This window comes from Hirundo rustica, chromosome 4, assembly GCF_015227805.2.
Source record: "Hirundo rustica isolate bHirRus1 chromosome 4, bHirRus1.pri.v3, whole genome shotgun sequence".
Lineage (NCBI taxonomy): Eukaryota > Metazoa > Chordata > Aves > Passeriformes > Hirundinidae > Hirundo > Hirundo rustica.
Window position 1 is genome coordinate 22,435,756 of NC_053453.1, and position 16,798 is coordinate 22,452,553.

The window sequence follows — 16,798 nt, forward strand, 5'->3', positions numbered from 1 at the left end:
GTTCTTCTAGCCTCAGTGAATAAGTATACAGTGTTATGTGATCTGTAAAATTAGCTGTAAACTCATTATTCTCACTGCAAACATTTTTTCACATGTTTTTACGTCTTGCTACCTTCCCTTTATCTACTCTGCCTGGGAAGTAGAAGAGATAGGCTAACCTGAACACGTAGACTCTGCAGTTCTTGCTTATTTCATATCTTGCTCCATTCTTTTTATTATCCACCTTGCTGTGAACGAAGCAAACAATAGTTAGCATCTAGGTGGCACAGAATGGCCTTCAGACATGCACAAGTATCATGAGAGGTCTCTTTGGTAGTACTAATAGGATTAAAGTTCTCAAACTTTCTCACTCTCCCAGTAAACATAAGCTGTCTTCTCAGAAGTCCTGGATTTTAACTGATCTTAGTGGAGTACTTGGTTCTCAAAATCTTGATTGAGATGGAGTAGGAACAGGTGTCAGGCGTTCATGAACCTTTTTTGTTTTCAGAGGCAGCTCATGTGCAAACTGGTTGGAATTAAGTCACCTGCTGAGCACCATGTTCTTAAAGAAGCTGTATTTAGCAAACTGGAGAAAGACAAAAGTCAGCTGGAAGCAGTGGAATGGTAAAATGTTCCAATGATTTTGAAAGTTTAAAAAAAAAAAAGAAATATTTGCAATTCTAGCCATTTTGGTTCATGGTGAGACTGTTAAACTGGTATGACAAACAACTGGAAATTAAAAACTGAGATGAAACTGCTGATAGGCAACAGTGTAAGAATTTCTCATTTCTTCTGCCAGGTTAGGTTTATTGGGAGATGAATTGGTCCCAGCAGCAGATTCCATTGTAGGAGCTCTTGCAAAGCACATGGAGATGAAGCTGCCCTTTGGTATGTGAGAAATTCTTTTTCATGGGATTGAAAACAGAACAAGGCAATATGTTTTATAAGCCTTAACTGGATTCATTTGCTCACCTTCATTAACAAACCTTCATGATCGGTTTTTTAATGTATTGTGATGATCCTTACTTCCCCAGTTTATCCTTTTCTTTCCCCGTTACACTTTTAGCTTGATCTTAGTATTCTGTCCTCCTTAAGAGAACTTCAGTCACTTCCCTGATGTACATGCTGTGTATGTGTAGTGCCTGGCTCTTCAGGAACCTCATCTCAATGTGACTGAAATACAAGTAATGAATAGTTTGTGTGCTTTTCTCTTAGGCACTGGAGAGAGAGATATGATTGTTATGAGAAGTGAAATAGGTCTCAGGCATCCTTCTGGCCATTTTGAAGACAAATTTATTGATCTGGTTGTCTATGGGGATAACAAAGGATATTCTGCAATGGCTAAAACAGTAGGATACCCTGCAGCTATTGCTGCTAAAATGGTTCTAGATGGTAAGTGGTTATTCCAACTTCAGTAACAGTATTTCAATCCTCTGTATCTTTCTGCCTGTAGAAAGTTAATATATTGTATATTTTAAGTATATTTGTGTGTAATTTTTTTTAATTTGTCGGACTCTTCCTGTCTTCTTTACAGGAATTTTTAATCTGCATGTTTGGATGTTCAGATATTCAGTGACAACTTTAATTTGGTGCTTAATCCACAAAGATTTTAAAGTAATTTAATATTAAGTGTTACACTAGTGTAGAGAAAACCTTTAGCATGATAAATTATAATTGATTATGCCACGAGGCTGAATGACTCAGCAGTTCCCTGCACCTCGATCTGCCTGTGTCCAGCACAGCAACCCCCACCTTGCCCACAAAAACCCCACTATGCAGCTACCAAAGCCTTTTCAAATAAACCTGGTAGAGCACTAAGACTGTTTTTTTAATGCCTTTATTTCAGGTGAAATAACCGCCAAAGGCATGGTCATGCCTTTGACAAAGAATGTTTACGGGCCAATACTTGAACGTGTTCGGGCAGAAGGCATTATGTACAGTACTCGCAGCGTTATCAAACAGTAACTGAAAGCAGTGGATTTAATCAAGTTTTGGCTTTTTTTGGTTCCCCCACCTCCCCTTTTAGAATCTCAGTTTGGACCAGTTAAGGGCAGCGCCTGTCCTTTCGTACGCAAAGGTTGCCTTCCATAAAACCTGCCACCAGGCTTGATGTGGAAACTAGAGATATTAATAGATTGTGTATTTTCCTCTTAAAATTGTTAAACTTTCATGTACATGTTTCAGCATCAATCAGATCTTTCCTTATATCTTTTCTAAGATATCTCAGAGGGGGCTTTTTTTTGTTATTAGAGTTTATCTTCCAAGTCTATAGGGTTATTACTGTGACAAATTTAAGCTGAAAGAAAAATGTGTTAGTGGATTATTTTATGGTGGGTAATGAAGTCCACTGATAAAGTTAGATTGTTCATGTGGTAAAAATAGTTTTTCAGAAAAATGGAGATGAACGTGATACTTAAATTTTAAGTCTAATTTTAGGGTTTTTTGTCCCTTTCACTTTAGCAGTATTCATTAATGTTTTCACAATTACAGTATACAAAAAATAGTTTAGAAATTCTGCACTACTAGCAAATAAGATCCTGTTAAATGTTGAAAATGTTCAATTCTTAAATATTTGAAACCTAGATCTTAATATTTTTAATCACTTTATAATGAATGTAAATTTAAATTAATTGGAGGAGGGAGGAAATTTCAAGTAAGCTTCCTCCCATCCCCTTTCTTGTTACGGAGTGGAAGCTGGTTGCAATGTATTGAAATACTTGCTGTTACAGGTTGCCTTGTGCTGTGGAGAGAGTGCATTAACATTTAGCTCTGCAGCTAGGAAGGGCAATCTGAAATGCAACACAGTTACTGTGCTTAGATGACGCTCAAGATTACGTGTTTACTCTTCCCACTTACACTGTGTGCCTCATCCAGGTTAAGTACTGTTACAAAGGGAATGTATTGTGTAGTATATGCAGCTTTGAAATGCACTAGGTTTGGAGGTTTAAATTGCTACTTTTTGAGTTAGCTTCTGTCCTTCTGCTCTCATGGTTTTGAGGCATTCACTTGGGAACCGATGCCTACTGCTCAGTACAGCGTCACTTTAGACTGACGCAGTTTGCCAGCACACCAACTCATTTGCTGCTGAGTGCTGTGCTGTCAGATGTGTCAGCCCTGCTCTAGCTGCAGTTTAGCCACATCAGTCCAGAACTGAACTTTAGCCCAAGAGCAGCTTCTCTGTAACATAGCACCAATTGCCTCCTTTCATTTCAGGGCTGCTTCTCTGGCTTTTGCTTAGGGATTTCTACGCCACCTTACAAGTCTAAGCATGGTTTAGACTTCACCAGTCAGGTCTGTGAAATGTAATGCTGTGGGCAGGTTGTATTTGCACTGGTACCTGTGCACCTGCCCAGAGCATCCCTTTTCTAAAGCTGAATACTGATGCAGGAAGCTGTCTGCTTTCAGCTTTGCTCACAAATGCACTTTGCTGATAACCGCACAGCCTTTTCCTCCCTGAGAACCAGTGTTGTAATCACACTTCCAAGAGGCTGGAATTCCAGGTGCTGTTCTGCAAGGTAGGAAAAGCAGCCATAACAATAATTCAAGTTCTGATCTCTAGGTTTTGCTACTCAGGATTTGGGTTTTCTTTGTGCAGATGCAATTAAATAGCAGCTGCTATAGATTTAGGTGAATGGAGCCAAAGGGAGAATGGAGAATGAAGGGCAGAGTGTTACTGTAAAAGAGAAGGACTTTTATACTGAACCAGTTTTTTGTAATGTAACATCAAATTTGGGTTCTGTTACAGTTCGATGCATATATCACACAAAATCCTGTCTCCACAAAGTTGTTTTGCTTCCCACTGACCTTACAGGCTGTTGCTCTCTTGTCTGGCTGGTAGACGCAGCTGGGGTAGGGAGGGAGCCTGCAATGAATGTTCTGCTCTCTGCTGCTTCTTCCTTCTCCAGGCAGATTAATGGCCTACAACTAAGGGTTAAAGTAATACTTGTATCTGCTGGTCCCTTCCAGTCCTGGAGACCAGGATTTTACTTGAGAATTCTCTGTTCCCTCTCTTAGCCCACAAATACACAACCATGAAGTTGTTCCTCTGTATATATGCATGTCCTGTACTTGCTTTTCTGCCTTGGAAATGCAGTATGGGATGAAAATCAGAATTTTTTACAAGTGTCTAATATTTTTTTGAGCACTAAAGAATGAGCACTGCAGTGTTGTCATCAAGATACACTGCTACTGTTTGTGAAACATTTTTTATTGGAATATATTTCTAATTCCCAGTGCAATGCTGCATTTTGTTTTCTATGTTTAGACTTAAATGAATTTATTGCTTATCTTTTTGTATGAAGATTATACTTCTCAGTTCTCTTTGCATATTACTGAAGAGATAATTGTACCTTATACATGAGATTGCTTGAAAAATAAATCTGAAATACTCTATTTTGTTGTCATGTCATCTTTACAGTCTTAATAATAAGATGTACCTGAATGGCATTTTGGTTTTCACATAGATGGTTATATTGAAAGGATGCCTACATAAGGACTTTTCTGTGTGCATGAAATACCTCTGCATACTTCTTGCTAGACTCACTGGAGAAGATTCTTCAAGGATTGTTTAAACATGCCCATCTATATATTTATATATATATACAGGTATATCAGCATCTATGTAATTTTCAGCTATAATCTCAAGAGATTTTTTTTTTTCCAGCACATTTTGTTCTTGGGCACAAGAACAACTACTGAAGTGGTAAACTACAGAGCAGTAGATGTATGATATGTCCCTGTGCCCCAGGAAGGCACGGAACCTTGGTGTCTCACAGGCTGTATCATGGTCTGTCTCAGCTTGAGGACCTTGCTCAGCTGAGTACATGGCTTATGCCATCACTACCTCTGCTGAAAGGCTCTTAAACTCTTTGTTCACATCAGGCTTCAAGGAACAGATTGTTTCACTGTGTGTCTCTCATCTTTTAATTTTGGAATTTATGCTATTGCCAGATCTTCATGACATGGAAGACCACAGTTCCTTTCTGAGATGAAGGTGCTTGAGCCCCATTACACTCAGACTGGCTTCTTTGCCTCTGTGTTCACCCTCTCTCAGCCCCAGATATTCCTTCAGGTGAGAATTATGTCCCCTGGAGAGACTGGAGTACAAAATTGCCGCTGCTAGAAAGCGGTGTAAGCTCATAGTAAAATAGCTGTTTATGGGAGGGAAAAAATGGGCTCTAGTGGTTGTGATTAGGCTGGAAAACAGAAGATGATGTGGAGAAAGAAGAAATTTAGCTGTGAGTGTCTAGCAGAATTTGTCAAGGCAAATCAGACCATCTCAAGTACATTCCTACTAAACTGCTATGTACAGGTTGTGGCTTTCTAGAAACAAAGAAATTGATTCCACAAGCCATTAAAATTCCATTCCATAAGGGTTGGGGTTTTTTACCCTCACTTGTTCTGGCTTTGAAAGGAAAGTATGCAATTTTAAATGGCAGGAAGTCAGACATGATGTGGCCGAATACTGTGAGAGACACTTCTCTTTCTTTGAACCCTAATCCACCAAAGCACAACCCTGTGAGAAGTGCATGGTCAGACATGGCCCTTGCTGCAGGGAAGTAGTGAAAACTAAGACTGCAGCCTATGATACCTCAGACCTAGGGTAGCAATGGGGCCTTCATTTCTGTTTTTAACCCTAAAAAGACAGTATTTCTCCTCTCCTGCCCAGCTGTGCTTTGTTTATGCTTCAGAATGAGAGAGAAAAGAGTTTTAAGTTGGCTATCTTGTAGTAAACATTTACCACAGAGAATTTCAACCTGTCTGAAATTACTCACATTGTCCTAGGACATGGCAAAGAGCTGTAAATCCAGGTAAAGCACTGTGATAAAACGTTGCTAACAACTTTTGTCAACTGATTTTTGAAGTCCAATGATTTTTTGAAGTATATAGCTGATTTGTTTTTGTACTGATAGTGGTGAGTTTTTGACTTCTGTTCACCACTTACTGCTGATTCTTGTAAAGTTTTTCCATAGGTATTAAATCTCCACATCACAACCACTAAAAAGTTGGTGATTAGTAAATGACTTGTTTTCTTTTTTCTTTTTAAACTCTCAACTCTTTCTGATTTCTTAGGAGGAAGATCACTAACCAAGTTTTCCCTATCACACGTGACTTACAGCTTTGTAAAGAAAGAAACTGTAACCTGATGTTGTTTATTAATATCTTACTTTTTCCAGAGATACATAACATCTTCTCCACACTTGACCCAGTTTGAGAAGACAGGCTATATGTCTTTTGAGTCTGTAGCTTGGATTATAAGAAAAAAAAAATTAATTAGAATATGGCCTTTGTCTGAGAGAGGAACTGACACGCATTTATTAAAATCTGTAATCCATCACAGTTGAAGATTATAGAAGATTTTTTTTATGATTCTTATTTTTTTTTCCTAGATCAGAACCAATATGTGTGAGTAAAGAGATTATCTTAAGCAGTTATGTTTTAAATAACTTGTCAGCATGCTAAGATGATGAATGTGATTACAAACATCTCTGGAAGAAACTTTGAATGACAGCTGATTCCTTGGATTACAATTTTAAAACGTCTGCAAAATATTTAGGTTGAAAGGAGCAGTTATATCAAGATGGGATTTTAGAAAGGAGGATTCTTTTTTTGCTTTTGGTCCATAGATGCTTGAAAAAACATAATAGAATTAATTGGCCTAAAAATTACTTTGTATATACAACTATATGAAACTGTAAATACATTAGGAGAAGATAACTTCATGCTTTTTATTTGATATGTGAAGAAACAATCCAGTTTTCCAGAAGAAAAGGCTGAAAAATTAGCACACAAGATGCTAATGTGGTGAAGTGCAGAATTATAGTATCTGCTAATAAGGTTGTGGAATATGGTTTGCAATTGGCCATAAAATCACAATTAACCTTTCTGTATATACACCCCTAGAGATTAGGATATCAAAAATTTATGAATAGAAAGGGGGAAGTACAAGGAAGCAATAATATTGCTGTCTTTGTTAGCCTAGATGTGCAAATGGAGTCTGTCAGCAAATCTGAGTGCTTTAGAGGAAGTAGTATGGAACCTTCAGGCTGCCTGAAAAATATAATAATCCCTTTTTCAAAGCACAACCATTACATCTTTGTATGCACCAAATTTGTGCCTGAAAAATGTGTACATGTAATTCTTAAAAAAACATGCATCATCTGGGGCAATGCACCCATTATGTACATTTTTAACTCCTGTCAACCCCCAAACTCTGCAATTTAAAATAGTTCTAGATCCTGTTCACCAAAAGCATTTAGCTCCATGAGGGCTACATTGCATGTTTGCTTGCACTTAGGAGTCCTCTCTCAGTCCTGTTCTTCCTGAACTTCAGAATTACAAAATAGGCAACCATGGCAAGAACCACAGGATTGGGAAAAAAAAAAAAAAAAAAAAAAAAAAAAGGTGTAAAACCTGAATAGAGATGTTTTAGCCTAGAAAAGGAGGTTCCCTCTGAATTATTTAATGAACTAATTATAGCTTTGAACTAAAGAGAGGAATACTTTTATCTGCAGGCACATGGCTGTCACTTCTGGCCCAAGGCTGTTACCTGCCACAGATCCTGAGAAACGTGCTGGACAGAGCAAGAATGAGGAGTTAGGAAGTGTGCCATAGAGTCTGGTGGTGCTACACAGGAAGTTCATGGGAAGTTATGTGAGGGAAGGCCAAGCTCTGGTGCAGACCTTTTGGAAAGAAAAGCTTGTGAGGTAAGAAAACCAGGGAACTTGATCACACCATTGTGGCTGAGATGATCCAAGCAGCATCTGAGGTTTCACATTTGGGTATGGGGTAGCAAAGCTAAGACCAATGAAAGTAATTAGAACTTTTTTTTTTACCTGCAAAGAGATAGACAAGGTTGGAGAAACAGAGGCACTAAGGAGAACAGGGACATAATAAGCACAGGAGCAAGGAGAGAAGAAGAGTGAAAAGTGCTTGCATGTGTATGTGCTGACTGCTGGCCAGTACCTTCACCCATTCATACGCTGTGTCTGACCATGGCCTTCTGTCCTGCCTCCTTAAATCCTAGTCCTATTCTCTGTGTCATAAATCCTATTTCTACCATCCTCTGTGTGTGTATCCACATGTGTCTCCCTGTGTGCAGTATGCACTGCACATTCCCTGGCTGGACCTGTACAGGGCATTGGGCTGATGGGAATCATCCTGCACTCAGCTCTGGTGGATGGGGAAAAGGAAACCTCCAGGGTCCTGAGTCAAATGGATTTAACCACTCCATAACCTTTGGGACTGCAATGCTGTGGCTATAAAGAGAAGTGGTCTAAGGTAAAAGAGAATTCAAGCACACTACTGTTTTATAAACCCCTCTAGATTATATGATCTAGATGACCTTCAGTGGTCCCTTCCAACCTTACACTATCCCTGTAATTTGGTGAGACGTTTTGTCTATATGATTATTTTTCTTGTAATAAAAGAGGGTAAGAGCATGAAAACAGCTGCCTCACTGCTAGCTATTTTGACATTCTGTGCAAGTCTTCTCCTTGTCTAGGACCTTCACACTCATTTCATGTATTAATAGTAAGAGGTTTCTTTAAAGTTTTTGCTTTAGATTCCTCTAAATCTAAATTTATTTTGGCTTTGTTGCAGCTCAATGTATCCTCAATTGCACAGTGTTGAGGGGGTCTAAATCTATCTGCTGACACAATGAGCTCCCTTGCACATGCCTACTCTAGGAATCAGTCAACTAAAATCTCCAAGCTCACATCAGGCCTGTCTTTTCCCATGCTTAGTTTTCATCTCAGATAGGGTCCGTTATTTGCTGTGCATTCTACTCCAGAACAATACTTCTGCTCTCAATATTTCTATGTAACAACTGTATATACTGTATAAAGGGAGAAAATAGTTGGTCTTGCTGCCCACACTAGTTTCAACCAAACATTTTACTCTGCTCCAGGCTCCTCCAGCCCCTCGGCAGTGCAACCTTCAGTACAATCAGTATCTTTTCTTGCCAGTTTTGAAGGTTACAGAAAATGATTGAGGCCAATTTGAAACATTTTGCTTTTGTTCTTGCAGAGGCTGCTTGCTTTACTGCTTCCCAAAGTTTGGCTGTAGCCTTGTCAAAGCAGGCAGCAAAGAGCTCAGCAGCTGAATGAATGATCTTAAGCCAAGCCAGTCTTGGAAGGGGGCCAGCTAAGGCAATTGGCACATCTGGGACAGCCCATTAACACATGGGCAACCAGACTGGCAGATGTGGGAGGAGATGCTAAAAAAGGAGCTAATGTGGACACTATAGGTATGGGTAGGAGCAGAGATCAAAAAACATTAAAGTTTTCTATAAATGTCTCCTGAACTCATAGATTCCATAGGAAAAACAGCTGTCTGCAGATCAGCCTTAAGTTCTTGTTCTTGTAAGTAAAAGCTCTCCTGCATGACAGCGCAGACTGTTTATGCGGAAGACGACTATGCACACACTGGAATATTTATATTTATTTTGCAGTACCAGGGTAAAAACAGTTTACAATGCCAAGTACAGTGTTAGTCTCATAAAAAGTTTTCATTTCAAAACAAATGATTTCTAGTTCCCACAAAAAGTTAAAATCACATGCAGCTATATGAAGGTAAATTGCTTAAGATGCACAATTATATATCAGAAGACTTTGTTAAAGTAAAATCATACTGACATCATTTTAACAAGGCAATTACACAGAACTAGAAAACTGACTCTGTAGTAAAATATAAAAATCTACAATTATAAATATAAATTTGGTCCATGGATCACTACAGAAGTAGCAGTATTTACAGTAAGTATCAGATTACTATTCTAAATGTCTAATTGAAGTCTTAAAATGTTGAATGTTATGTAGAACAGTATTTTATTTACATTCTACTATATTAAAAGTTGCATTTCTAGCAAATGTAAATTGTTATAAATACAGCAAATAACCCAAATACTAAACCCATGGCATGTTTGTAATTGAGGATTCCCTAACATCTATAAATATGGTTATTTTAAGTTAAAAGTAAAGCCAGATAAATCAAAAAAAACCCCAAACTAATACTGAAAAAACATACCACAATTCAATTATTAGAAACACTGTAAAAGTCAATCAAGTTAGTCCAGATGTAACAATGTATTACAAGAAATCTTTCAAGAAAAGGCACACATTTTTTATGATCAAAGTTCCACAGTAAAGTCGTATATAACAGATATGACTTGGTATGAGCAACGGTTGGGGTGTGATTATATATATATACTGACTGGACAGATTTTCCCCACCCAAAGTATAAAACTGAAAATACAATGGTAAACTCCAGGTGTGATGCAGTGATATGTATGTTTGATTTGATGTGCTAATTAAACTAAGGATTCTAAACTTTCAGCTGCATTTCCATCAGGTAAAGCTGAGCCATTACTGTCCATAGATGCTGACGGGTTTTCCTCTTGTCTTGTGCTGACAAGGCTGAGAATAGCTTTGTACAGAAACTGGTACTGTTCCTGGAGAAGAAAAGAGGATACACTCAGGATGTTGGCAGAAATAGTTATCCTGTGACACAGTTGCTCAAAATTAATTAATGACTGATGTGTCAGTCTGTTAATGTACTGTGCTCCAGAATTTATTGTGTTACTTAGCAGCTTAATTATTTTCTGACTAATGGCTCCCCCTATACACAATGTAAAGCACAACATTAGGGAACACAGTAAAGGTAGGGGAGAAAGCTGTACTTTAAAAGAAATGTTATATGCTGAATTTGATCCTTGTTAAAGTCAACTGTAATTTTGGGCACAGGATTAGAGTTACTGTTTGTCTGTTGGCTTTTCTCTCGCTCTGTTTTTTTTGTGGTTTTTTTTTTTTTTTTTTTTTTTTTTTTTTTTTTTTTTTTTTTTTTTTTTTTTTTGTCATCCAAATTCTCTCCAGGAAGATTACTTTATCTACATCACTTCTGGAAGACAGTTTTGATTAATTCATGCAGAAACTAAGATGCAAATAGTTCAGTAATGTTGCCCTAAGATCTAAGCACGGCAATAATGTCAAACATAGGGGAAAAAAAGCACATTTTTTTATTACTTACAATATCTGTAAAGATTCCAGGCCTCATCAGATTTATCATCTTTGCTACGTGGTAAACATCCACTGAATTTTCATTTTCCAGTTGATGCATCAGAGTTGTTAATGCACAGAAAGTGCCTGCTGTCACCCCTCCATGCCTTCATAAAGTAAAACAAAACAAAACTCTAGAAACTGGATTAGGTTTTATATCTGGAGAAAATACAATTTCTGGGGCAAACTGGTAAGATGAATTTTTCTCATGTGATATTTACAATATCTGAAACAGGTCTGCCTAGCACTGGCTTAAAAAAACTTTCAAAGCACCTGGCTACAACTTCTTAGAAATTTCTCTACAACCCTCTACTAACCAAATGCTGAAGACATACAACATTTTGTTATTTTTTGCCATTTTTGAACAGCTCTAGAAGGGTATGGTGCCTCATCTAAACAGCTAATTCTTTCAGTAAAAAGCAATGAGCTCTTAACTGACTTCCCCTCCAGTGACCTATCTGATAACCATCTAGAGTATCAAAATTATAAAACTGAAGTGACGTATGAAAAAATAAAAATGTTTCTCTTGTTGATGCAGCTCAGAAGCATCACCACTACTAAATGCAGATTTTGTGCCTTGTTTCAGCAGCTTTCACTCAGTGAAAGGATGGTTCTACAGAAAAACATCAAAACAAACAGAAAAGTGCAGTTCTTACTCATCATGTACAATCATGGGCCCATCACGGTTGGAAGCTTCCTCTTTGATGATGCTGATCAGTTCAAAAGTTTTACTAATGGGACTATCAGGATTTGGCCATTTTGGACACTGAAAATGCCTCACTTCAAGTACATAGTCATCCTAAATGATTAAAAAAAAAACAAAAACAAAAAAACAAACAAACAAACAAAAAAACAAAAAACAAAAACAAACAACAACAAAAAAAAAAAAAACCAAAACCAAAAAACACCATAAATCAATTTTGTAAAAGCTTGATTTTCTTTATTCTTTTCCTTCACCTTGTTCCAGCTCCAGCCTCCAGCTGCAGAACCCCACTGCTATGGAGGTTGGACCATCCTATTCCCCATGTCATCATATTACCTTATAGACATTACTCCCTCCATGGATGTTTCTAGGGCATGGATTTTTTTTTTTTTTAATCAGTCATTTACCTTCAAAAATGAACAAAATGTAGGCATTACCTTTAAAAAATCAAGTCCTGAGTTGTATGTTTATGACAGTGTTACCTGTGTAGCTTCTAGAATGAAGTCTTGGATTATGAGCTTCTCCTCGTTAGACAGACACTTGTGTTCTTCAGCAATCATAGTGACTTTGAAACTCTCACAGTTTATAGGCTCATCTTTGTTTGGCCAGTACACAAATTCATCTTCAGCCTTCAGGAAAAAAAAAAAGAACAAAAACAAAGTCATAAAAGTAATTAATGTTAAGCTCTTAAAATACAAAGTCCAACATAATAAATAATGTGTCACATATATAATAAATCCAGCCATCTAGATTTAAATTGACAACTCATATTTTGGGTGGGATAACAGTGCAAAGTGATGGTTTTCAAACACCAAACACCTCTGTAGTGATCCTGATCAGAAGATAAATGTACCCTTTGGACCTACATAACCTACAGCACCTGCAGTCCTGCATCATGCCACACATCCAGCCTGGCCTTCAGGCTGTGCTCTGCATGGCCCATGGTCATGTGATAAATTTAGCTGGTGTGTTCTAATGTATGTGTGGTCTTGAGATTATCTGAAAGTGCAGAAAAAAATTCTCATGGCAGTATCCTTTTTATCTGACAGCAGAAATTAAGAGGTTTGTTTTTTGTTTTTTTTTTTTAAAGAAAATCCTATAATGGTTTGAATAACCAAAATGGTCAGATGGATCGGGACTCGTCCTTGTCATGTGTCCTGCCTTTCTGTTGTGTGTATTTCAAGGGTGGTGAGGTGGATTACAGTTGTGGATGCAGAGCTCGGAGAGGCCATGGCTGTGTGCTGGGTGGGTACCACCACTGCCAGGTCAAGCTGGCAGGGCTTCAGTGCCCTTCCTGCACAGCCTCCTGCAGGAACTGCTGCCCCATGCCCTGTGTGCCCACCCTGCTGGCAGTGCTCCTGGCCACTTGTGCTCTCCACAGGCTTCTTTTATATGTGAGGAATGTTTGGCCACTGGTGCTCCTGGCACTGCCCAGGTCCCACCAACTGCTGTCATGAGAGAAACAACCTCACACATCTGCTCTTATCTAATAATGGCTAAGAAGCCATATTACATCTCAGAAGTCGTGGAGTAAGAAACCAACCCTGCAAAATGGTTGCTTCTTCTGTTTGTCTCCTTTCATAAATCAGTGCAGGACAAATCAACACATTTTCATTCCAATCACAATCTGCCTAGACAAAGATTTCTAGACTTCTGCTAGATGACTTGGGGATTTTACACTCAGCTTGGTATTATTAGTTTTTAACTGTTTTTTTGCAGAATCCAAGATATTTTCTCATATCCTGCATATTTCAAAATGGTAATACTAATAAAATTTTTACATAAACTAATTACAATCAGCCACACAACTCACCATATTCTGGCTATCAGGAAGCATGACTATTAATTGGGCATTATGGTCCCATATCATTCTCCAGAAATCCTTGATAGTGTGTAGTAAGGGATGCTGAGTAATAATGAATTCATTACTTTGATAATAACCCTGGAAAAAAAACCAAAAAACAAAACACAAAACAAAACAACAAAAAAACCAGATTCAGAAATGCTGCTCAAGTATTAATGCTTAAAGGAGGCTTCTAGTGGACAGAGTGAGAACCTAGAAAATAAATTGCACTCTTGTTCCTTTTTTGGCTTTCTGCAAATATTAGAAAAAATGTAGAATTTCCACTGAAATATTTTCCATGTGAAAAGAATAGATTCAATTATATTGAAACAACTTTTAAGACTTAAAAAAATATGTTATTAAAAAAAGGACAAAGGGATCAGAGGAGACTCAAACAGCCAACTCAGAATAAAAATATATTATCCATAATTCCAGAGGAGCTGACTACCTGAGCAAATAAAAGAATATTTGAAAGGTCTGCAAAAATCCCCATCAGTTTCTTAAATTGTATAGATATCTCAGATCAATCTCTTAACATGAAAGAAATTTCCAATGCAGTAGTGTACCTGAAAGATCATGTACACATGCAACTGCACAGAGCTTTCCCATCTCTATCCTAAATGTTCAGGAGGTATTTACTCCTCCCTCTCAGCTATTGAAGGGGAAAAGAGTTGAAGAAAACCCAGAGAGCAAAAAGAGAACAGAAAGCTGATGAACTATGTACTTTAGGCTATGCCAGTTGCAAAAGTACTGTAAGATGAGCAGGTAGGAAGACAAACCACAGTGCAACTATTAAAAACATACCTGTTAGTTAACATATTTAGATATTTAGTTCATCTCAAAGGATCTTTCCATAAAGCATTTAGCTTTACCAGTTTCTAAAACTAAAAAGTGATTTCTGTTACTACAGATTGTTAAAATGCAATGCACTTAACCAAACTTAAAACCAGTTACCTCCTTGGGGGAGGTAACTTTCAGGCAGAGTGAATAACAGAAGAAAGGAGCTTTCAGAATCAGGATTGTGCCACTCTAAATTAGCCAAATGGAACTCTGAAAACAGCTGTTCATTGTTTTTCACCAATATATTAACTGACTTACCATAATATAGGAAGCATTGATGTAGTCTGTGCCTTCACCAGTTAGTGATGAGATACCCACTCTGGATCTTTCCACTGTAAAAAAAGTTATTAATTCATAACTATGTTGCAATGACTTGTATAATATTATAGCAATTATCTCACATCTCACAGTAATGATAACACTGGCCTCCATCAATTTGGAAAAAGTTCTATCCAGCCATCTATTTCGGTTTTTTATGTGTAACTCTTAATTCACTTCTTCACTGTAAGTACTTTACAGAACATTGCTCCAAACCAATGCAGATGTCTTCAGTCCCTGTTGAGGATTTGAATAAGCTTACCAGGAATGATAGATGAGGTTCGGTTCTTTTCTCTGTTACACTGTTTGAGTGCAGTTGAATAATCACACTGCTGTGTGTTAGACTGGCTCAGTAACTGAAACAATGAAGTTAAAAAAAAGTCAGGTAACTGTAGAGAAGCCATTCCTTCATAAGCTGCATTAAACAGAAGGGTGCATATATTGCAGGTTTGCTGTCTCTTTTAACTTTAGTTATCTAGTTATCTGTCTAAACTACTTAACAAGTCATCAGAATATTTTTTCTTCACTGTTCTTAGCAGTTCAAATTATTCTTGAACCCTAGATCGATAACCATCTCTTTGAAGGTGAAGTCTGTCGTCTAGCCAGTGCTGTACACACACTGTTCTATCAATATAGCTCACGAAGTGTGTCTTTCTAGACGGCGGTTTTACCTTTGAGATCTTCCTGCAAAGGCATGTAGTTAAATTTTCCAAAATCTACTTACTGTCCTGTTTGTCATGATCTCTTCTTTGTGAATTTTTTGTTGGATTCCTTGTTAAAGAGTATGCAAATATTTTTGTCCCAAGTGACTGCCTTAATTTGGTAAGTTTAACCTTAATTTAGCAGTTAAATTTTAGGTAGAGAAAGCTGATGAAAGTTGTGTTGAGATACCTACTTTTAAGTCATTCAGGTTTACAAACCTAAAGATTTTCACATGACTATCTCAGAGAGCTCACCTTGAATTGTTTCTCCAGTCTGGTCTTTCCTGTTGGTCCAGGTATCAAGAGAGCATTAACATAGGCATGAATGTGAGTCTCAAGGACTTCTGTTTCTTTACTGAGTATCGCTTCGACCAATGCATCATGGATGAAAATATACTGTTCCTAGGAAAACACAACCAAACATCTGAACTCATGATTTTCAGATTCCCATGGATACCCCTGGCTAAGCTGCCACTTCTGATGTGGTCAGTATTTTTCACAAGAGGTTTTCTCAAATGTGATCCTCTATAGTGAAGCTGTCCCTCTGCAGTGACAGTACACACTTATGAGCACACTTTGCAATTACACTTGCAATACATATGTACACATATATATGTGGTATTCTCTTGGTTTAGGGCAAAATTGGGAGAAATTTGGGAGAAAACTTTTGAATGGGGTTTTTGGGGGGAGTGAATTTAATTTTTTTTTCTTTTTTTTTCCTTTCTTTTTCTTATGATACAAGCATCATAAAGTCACCCTAGGACAATGATATAATACCAAATCCTCACTGCCTGTGATACCTTACATTAACAGAATAGAGTGAAAAATGCAAGCATAGCCTTGAGTCAAATTTTCAAGCCAGTCTTACCCCTAGTTCCTACTGCTATTCTCTATTTTCTTTCACATCTTTTGGAACAAGCACCCTAGCTGTTGATTAACTTTTTTTCCTATTGAAAGGCACTAGGGAATCTAACCACCTGTTCCTGAAACCTGAAATAGACTTTCAAATGCCCTGCTGTTGCCCTTATTGTTTTCTCTTGGTCTTTCAATATTCTATATATAATCTTCAGTTTAAAGCATCTATATATAATTTTCTGTCTGAAATAGCTTTTTTCCCATATTTTATTGCCTAATATAAACTGTTTGATGAGGTTCAGGAAAGATCTGAATGCTTGACAATGGTGCTTCCTCAAAAAGCTCTGTGATAGAAATACAAGTCCTGCCAAGAAAGCACTACTGTGGGAAGCATGATAAATACAGCCTTCCTTCAGAGTCCTCCTTAATAAACAGACAAGGGCCCAGAGAAAGGTAATTTCTAGTGCACTGCTCTAAGAGTGCCTAGAAGGATGTCTCTATAAAA

At 37.6% G+C, this 16,798-nt stretch overlaps 2 protein-coding genes across 11 annotated transcripts in view; one reads left to right on the forward strand and one right to left on the reverse strand.

Moving 5' to 3' along the window:
- Nucleotides 1-4,370, forward strand: part of AASS (aminoadipate-semialdehyde synthase) — a 28,956-nt gene extending 24,586 nt beyond the window's left edge. For 2 of the 3 annotated variants that reach the window (XM_040061676.2, XM_040061675.2), the window contains 4 exons: nucleotides 488-603; nucleotides 779-867; nucleotides 1,195-1,371; nucleotides 1,826-4,370. In XM_040061676.2, the coding sequence (XP_039917610.1) occupies nucleotides 488-603; nucleotides 779-867; nucleotides 1,195-1,371; nucleotides 1,826-1,944 (501 nt within the window). In that variant the 3' untranslated portion in view covers nucleotides 1,945-4,370. Of the gene's footprint in view, nucleotides 1-487; nucleotides 604-778; nucleotides 868-1,194; nucleotides 1,372-1,825 lie in introns of those variants that run through there. The other variant, XR_009207752.1, reaches the window with a different exon arrangement.
- Nucleotides 4,371-9,405: 5,035 nt separating this feature from the next.
- Nucleotides 9,406-16,798, reverse strand: part of PTPRZ1 (protein tyrosine phosphatase receptor type Z1) — a 140,767-nt gene continuing 133,374 nt past the window's right edge. For all 8 annotated transcript variants that reach the window (XM_040060997.2, XM_040061003.1, XM_040061002.2 and 5 more), the window contains 8 exons: nucleotides 15,694-15,840; nucleotides 15,000-15,093; nucleotides 14,678-14,751; nucleotides 13,550-13,678; nucleotides 12,219-12,365; nucleotides 11,690-11,832; nucleotides 11,005-11,140; nucleotides 9,406-10,429 (listed from right to left, as the gene is read on the reverse strand). In XM_040060997.2, coding sequence (XP_039916931.1) covers nucleotides 10,289-10,429; nucleotides 11,005-11,140; nucleotides 11,690-11,832; nucleotides 12,219-12,365; nucleotides 13,550-13,678; nucleotides 14,678-14,751; nucleotides 15,000-15,093; nucleotides 15,694-15,840 — 1,011 coding nt within the window. In that variant the 3' untranslated portion in view covers nucleotides 9,406-10,288. The remainder of the gene's footprint in view (nucleotides 10,430-11,004; nucleotides 11,141-11,689; nucleotides 11,833-12,218; nucleotides 12,366-13,549; nucleotides 13,679-14,677; nucleotides 14,752-14,999; nucleotides 15,094-15,693; nucleotides 15,841-16,798) is intronic.